The sequence below is a fragment of the Chrysochloris asiatica genome, unplaced genomic scaffold (assembly GCF_000296735.1).
Source record: "Chrysochloris asiatica unplaced genomic scaffold, ChrAsi1.0 scaffold00090, whole genome shotgun sequence".
NCBI lineage: Eukaryota > Metazoa > Chordata > Mammalia > Afrosoricida > Chrysochloridae > Chrysochloris > Chrysochloris asiatica.
Window position 1 is genome coordinate 3,024,461 of NW_006408608.1, and position 7,079 is coordinate 3,031,539.

The 7,079-nt window shown below is 53.0% G+C and overlaps 1 protein-coding gene across 1 annotated transcript in view; it reads right to left on the minus strand.

Annotated features, from left to right (window-relative positions):
- Positions 1-182: 182 nt before the first annotated feature.
- The window catches only part of ARHGEF10L (Rho guanine nucleotide exchange factor (GEF) 10-like), a 135,757-nt gene continuing 128,860 nt past the window's right edge, over positions 183-7,079 (minus strand). The window contains exons 26-27 of the mRNA XM_006866407.1: positions 2,074-2,196; positions 183-715 (exon numbers count right to left, since the gene is read on the minus strand). Coding sequence (XP_006866469.1) covers positions 183-715; positions 2,074-2,196 — 656 coding nt within the window. The remainder of the gene's footprint in view (positions 716-2,073; positions 2,197-7,079) is intronic.

Below are 7,079 nucleotides of genomic sequence, written 5' to 3' on the forward strand. Positions count from 1 at the left end.
TATATATATTTAAAGGAGTGATTTTCCTCTGCTCTGGCAGGTAATTGGGAAAATACAGGCCTCTCCGTCCGCCTCTGTGCAGGTCTCTGGAGGTGACTGCACCCCTCACTCCCTGAAAGGGACCCCTGGCTGGCAGGGGCTGGACAGTAGGCCAGACTCGAGCTGTGCCCCGGAGGAGCTGGCTATAGCGTCAAGGGCACCTGCCAGATGAGAAGGGTGCTATCCGTCTCTCCACAAGGGGCTGGCCTCCCGCCTGGGGTGCCACTGAAGTTGCGGTAGCCCTGCCCGCCAGAGATGATGGCCATGGAGCAGATTTCCTTGCGGTGGGCATCGCGGGCGCAGGGCCGGCTGCGCACCCAGACGTCGGGGTCATCGGCCATCTCATAGATGGAGCCGTCCTCCTCGCTGTGCTCCATAGCTGCTGCGTCGCCGGGCGTCGGCTCCCGCATGGACAGGAGAGGGCCGGGCAGGTGGGCCGTGGAGCGCAGGCGGTATTGCAGCAGGGTGCCCTTCTTGCGGGTCAGCTCACAGCCCACGTGGCTCTCGGGCACAGGCGCTGCCTCGTGGGGCTGCCCGTCTGGCTTGTCCTCCTTGGCCCACGGTCCCTCGGCCTCCTCCTGGTCGCTCCGCAGGATGTCGGGGGCCAGGATGCTGGTGGCCACGGTCAGGAAGGCCACAGGTCCGCAGTGACCATTGAGGGAGACCATGCCTTTCCCTGTGGGAAATGGGGTAAGGGCGGAGGGGGGGCCAGGGTGTCAAGAAGGGCACCCACCCTCACCCTTGGAGAATGTACTATTGCTTTGTTGGTGTATTAAGAGCCATCTGTGTTGGAATGAGTCTTAAGGTGGGCCAATCCATGCTCCAGGGGACCTTCTTTGGGGAAGGAGAACACACCCTGAAGATGGTTATGACCCGTGGTGGCACCACCATGTGTCAGAGGAGAACTGGGCTCCACAGGGTTTTCCATGGCAGATATTTTGGAAGATCCCCAGGCCTTTCCTCCGAGGTGTAGTCGAACCTCCAACCTTTGGGTTACCAGCCCAGCAGAGACTCCAGCAGAATAGAAGTGACTCAGTAAAGTACTTGTGGAGACCTCAGTGGGAAGCTCCAGTAGAGGGGTTCTGAGGAGCGGATGGTGGGTTTGAACCGCCAACCTTGTGGTTAGCAGCCCAGTGCTGATCGTAGAGTGCCACACCAGGACTCAAGAAGGGACCCTCATCGGCCCTCAGGGGCTCTTAGTGGTATGCAGAACCAGGAGGGCTCTGCAAACCTATGAAATCACCAGCCAGGCTTTGTATGCCTGTCTTCCTCCCACCTTCCCTACACAGAAGCTTGGTGAATTCAATCCCTGGTCCACATAATCTCAGAGCTGGGCAAGGGTTGGAGTCACCCCAAGATTCCTTTCTGGAAGCAGAGGAACACCTGTGCTGACCAGCTACCTGTCCTCCATGAGGCGGGTCCCCTAGGTACCTGCAGTGATGCCCTCACCTTCTCTCACCTGCTCCCATCACCTCAGGGCCCAGGGGTCTTTGTTCTCCTGAGTCTCAGGTCGGGGCAGACCTTTTTCTAATCTATGCAAACACATTTGTGTAAGAACTCTACAGGGATGGTCTGAGTCATTGGGGCCCTCAGTCTTTTCTGTTCCTAGAGTCTGGACATTTTTTCATTGCTAGTGGGGTTCTGGAGTCCTGGTGTGGTGCTGCAGGATAAGCACTGGACTGCTAACCACAAGGTTGGCGGTTCAAACCCACCAGCTGCTCCTTGGAAATCCTATACAGTGTTGCTGTGAGTCAGATCTGGCTTGATGGCACTCAACAGCAGTGAGGACTCTTGAGAGCAAAAGCGGTCCCAGTGTCCCTATTGTGTGTAAGTTCCCTCACTCCATCCCCAAACAACCTGGCAGGAGGCATTACTTTTCCCATTTGCCAGATTAGGACGCTGAGGTACGGAGAGAATGTAAGGGACTGTGGAGCGGGAATTATTTGATCCCACTGTGCCACAGGGCCACCTACCATGACAGAGGACACTGGAGACTGGGCCCCCAACCCTACCGGAGATGGACTCCGGCCTTACCTGTGATCTTGGGGATGCCTTCCAGTCGGGGCACAGGCAGCAAGACGATGACCCCCTGGTCGGTGCCCACCCAGAGCAGACCCTGGCAGATCAGGAGGCTGGTGATACACAATTGCTTCTGGCCTGCAGGAAGAGAAGTCAGTGTGAGCTCCTTCACGAGGCCAGACCCCAGCTTCCTAATCTGTAAAATGGGCTGCTGGGAGGATGCAGTGAGGTCGCGCCACAAATCACAGTGCCTGCTGGTCCAGAGCGAGCTCTCAATACACAGTAGCTAGGTTCTCAGGGCAGAGTTGGTCAAGAGGCACAAACAAGTAGCCACTGGGGAGTGAAGCCAGAGAGGACGGGTGAGGGGCAGGCCTCCAGACAGTATGGATGAAGCGAATGTTGGCACAGGCTGGAGGCATAGGGAGGGGGCTGGCTGGGGAGGGCTGTTTCCAGCTCTGGCCTGCCATTGTGCCGATGTGAGCATTTCTGCAACACATCCTGACCCAAACATGAAACAGACACTCCACTGCCAGGGATTGGCATGTTCCTGATGTGAAACCAGATTAGCTCCTTCTCGGTGTTCCCAAAGGCACTGTGTCTTCACATCAGGATAGGAGGTAAGTGGGGCCTCCTCCACTCTTTCCAGAGGGGTGTGCAGTGTGGGGTTCACAACCCTGGAGCCAGGTGGCTAGGCTCAGACCTTGGTTCTGCCACCTGCTGTGTATTCCAGGGCCAGCCCCATACCTCTCTGTGCCATGGTTTCCTCACTTATAAATGGGGGCACTGATAACAACTTAGCGGAGTCCAGAGCTGATGCCTGGAGCCTGGTATGTGGCCTACACAAGGAAGCGCAACCTGCTATTTTAATTGTTGTTGTCCCTATTAATAGCTGCGATCAGATTACACTGGTGGGTCAGTGGTAGAATTCTTGACTTCTCTATGGGTTTTATTCCTGGCCATCATCCATCTGTCAGTGGCAATTTGCATGTTGCTGTGACGCTGAATAGATTTCCGTGGAGCTTCCAGACTAAGATAGAAAACTAACCAATGAAAATCCTATGGATCGCAACAGTCAGATCCACAGCCCATCACGGGAATGGCATGAACTTGACAGCATTCCATTCTGCTGTCACCAAGAGTCAACAGCAACAACACACTGCCATCACTGCTCTAGACACAATTCAAAGTCAGGCGAATGGGTGTGTGCGTAAGGCTGGGAGTGGAGTGAGGAAGGGCAGGAGACCTGTCTCCGGGGATGCCAGCCACAGGCCCACAGGCCTAGGACAGTGCCCCCTAGTGGTGCCACACAGGGTGACCGGCCTGCCATGCCCCCTCAGGCCTCACCAAGCTCCTGCCTTTTCAAAGGGCTGCCTCACTCCCTGGCTGAATTCATCCCATGGGTCACAGCCAGTGCAATGCCACAGTCCATATTTGAAATGGTGCTTTCAGTAGTGGGAGCCAGACCTAAGCATGCATGGGCTCACCAGGAGGGCTTGTTACAACGCTGGGCCAGTCCCTGAAGGACCCCAGGTGATATTACTGACCCAGGAACCCCACTTTGAGAAATGCTGCTTCTGGGTTTCCAAAGCACTCCCACGCCTGCTGTAAATGGACACAGCTTTACAATAGCTGAGACACACTCAAGTTCAATGCCATCGAGTCGGCTTCAACTCACAGCAACCCTATATAGGGTTTCCGAGGAGCAGCTGGTGAGTTTGAACTGCCGACCTAGTGGTTCACAGTCCATGAGGAGCCTGACACAAGCCAAGACATGGGTATTATTCCCACGTTCCAGATGAGGAGACTAAGGTTCAAAGACGTCACCTGCTGATGAGTGTTAGGATGGGAACAGAGCTCAGATCTCATGTCTACTCCCGTCTAAGTGCTTTCATAGCCTCACTGCTCTTGAGCTGAGTACTTACATCCTGTGTGTGTGGTGTGGGTGGCCCTAAGTATGTTAACACTGGCAAGAATGGGAGTGGAATTGGTCTACTGTACATAGCCGCTATGAGTCAGAAGTGGCTCACCGACACCTAACCGGTATAGGTGCTTCCTCTGGGGAAGAAACAGTCTCAGAATGATGCCACACCTTCAAAGGAAGGCTAGTGCGTACCATAGTGTGCCCTGCCTCACAGGACCATGTGCTTAGCCCCCCCGGGAAGAACCCCACGCATCTAGATTGTACCAGGCTCAGTGCTTGGTGATAGAGGCACAGGAAATACACACACACACAGCATCCCCACTCTTGAGGAGCAAATGTTCTAGAATCTTCTGTGATGTTGGAAACGTTCTGCAGTATCCAACTTGGAAGGGGCAACCGCATGTGGGTACTGAGGGCGGGGCTAAAGAATGAAAACGTTTGTTTTTGTTCATTTCAATTAGTAAACACAATGAAATGGACCATGCAGAGAGCGGAAATGGGAACTGAGAACATAAACCGGGGGCATACACTAGGCAGAATACTGAAATATGGCCATGGGGATAGATGGGGGTGGATCTCTGGGCTTTGTCCTCACTCTGTTGCCCCAAAGGACAGGGGGGGCAGTTGTGAGGATGCAAGATCTAAATGACAAGGAGGCGGGAGGGCCCTGGGACAGCCCGTGCAAAGGCCCGATGAGGAGGAAGAGCACCCTGGAGCAAACCCATCAGTGTGGCACAGCTGCAGTGGGCCAAGATGACTGGGAGGAGGTCAGAGGTCAGAGGGTGAGGAGTGAGCCTTTTCACTCCAGGTGCAATGAAAAGCTGCAGGAAGGTGTGAGCAGGGGATGATAGATCCGGTGTGGAGAGAGCCGTGTGCAGAAGGACTGGGAGACACAGGAGGCCTGTGGGGTGGCTCCCGAGTCATCATGGCAGAGCCGGTGGCCGGGGCTTGGAGGAGGCAGTGAGATGAGGAAGAGCCAACACACTCCAGAGACGTTGTGACATAGAACCAACAGGCCTAATGACAGAGCAGAGTGGGAGGTGGGGGAGGAGGCGATCAAGGACAAGTCGGAGGATGGCGCTGCCGTCAACCGAGATGGAGAGAGGCAGGTTTGGGGGTGGCGCTCGCTCCTGGACGTATTGTTGGAGATGCGCAGGAGACAGGTGAGTGAAGCTCTCACACAGGAGCCTGGAGATGTGACACAGACTCAAGAAGGCACATCCACGTGGTTGATTCAGGGAAGAAAGAGCCAGGCTGCAGACAAGCCCCACCCAGGACCAGGAGTGCCTTGGAGGGGTGACTCCTTCCCACTCCTGCACCTGATCAGAAAGAGCAAGCTCAAAACTACTGGGGTGGCATCGGTCCTGTGACGTGCCCACAGCACGGGGAGCATCAGTGTCATCAGGGAGGCTCAGGCTGCAGCATCTCTCATCAGTGCCTGGCCAAGGCGTGCGGTCACCTCGCTCCTATCCTTTGCTTATTCACTGTCCACCTCCACATGAACAAATCTATGTGTGTGTGTGTTCCAGTCCTCACCGCTGGCCCACAGTAGCATGAGGTCAGACTGGAGTTGTTGTTGTTGTTAAGTGCCATCTAGTCAGTTCCAACCCATAGTGACCCTGAACAGGGTTTCCGAGGCTGTAAATCTTTACGGGAGCAGAAAGCCTCATCTTTCTCCTGCGGAACATCTGGTAGTTTCAAACTGCTGACCTTGTGATTAGCAGCCCAATTCATAACCACTACGCTACCAGAGCTCCTTTGGACTGGAGTAAGGTGGTCCTAAACTTAGTAAGAGAGAAGAGACACTCAGTTCACAATAGTTACAATACTAAGTGAGACAAGTCAGATACAGAAGGCAAACATGGTTGCCACGTGAAGATAATGACAGAAGTTGAATTGATGCTGCCCCCAGCCAAGGACACCTAGGATACCTAGGACCACTAGAAACTAGAAGAGGCAAAGAAGAATCCTCCCGAGAGACAGGCATGCCATGCCGATACCTGATTTTGAACTTCTGATCTCAGAACTGCAAGAGAGGACATTTCTGCTGTGCTAAGGTGCGCAGTCTGTGGTACATTGTTGAGGTAGTCACAGGAAGTTGAGACAGCCAGCTTCCTGAGAGCAGGTGCTTATCTGTTGACGCATGGTTGATAGCCCATTCCTGGCTGAGTCCCCTCATCACAGAGCAGACACTCAAATACATCTGCCCACCAACAGATGAATGGATAAGCAAAACATGGTCTACCCATTCCATGGAGTATCTATTGTTGTTAAGTGCCTTTGAGTTGATTCCAACTCAGAGCGACCCTGTATAGGGTTTCCAGAGAGCAGCAGGTTGAGTTTGAACCGCCGACCTTGTGATTCAAACTGACCTTGTGGTCCAGTGCATTATCCTGCACTGCAGCACCACACCAGGACTCCAATGCAGTATTAATCCACTCTAAAAAGAAATGAAGCTCTGATACATGCTACAACATGAATGGATCTTAAAAACATGTTGAGTGAATTTTCAGCCGAGTAATAGGTAAGTACACAGGGGGACAACATTAGTGGGGTGCACACACCATAGAATGGTCAACCATTGGAGATCAACAGGGCAACAGTTACCCCAGTTCAGAAGGATGGGGAAAGGAGGAAGAATGGATACAAGAAACGCAGGGAGGAAGTGGGATCAGTGAAGTTATGTTGAGGGGACTGTAACTGAGATGAAATGAAGTGTATGATTTGTTGAATGTAAACTTCATGATCTGCTCTATAAACCTTCACTCAGTTCACAATAGTTACAACACTAAGTGAGACAAGTCAGGTACAGAAGGCAAACATTATCTAGTCCCACTGATAGGAAATCTCTAGAACAGACAGATGCAGAGAGGCATAAAGCAGATTAAGTGGTCACCATGGACAGGGGAAGAAGTGGAGAGTTATTGCTTTATGGGTAGCGTTTCCGTTTGGGGTGATAAAGTTTGGGAAACAAACAGTGGATGAATACCACTGGGTTATATACTTGATGGAAGGAATACACAGAGTCATTGTACCAGAAGGAAATGGTTAATGTTCAACCATTTCAAGAGATACCATATGAACAAGAGCCAATGATACT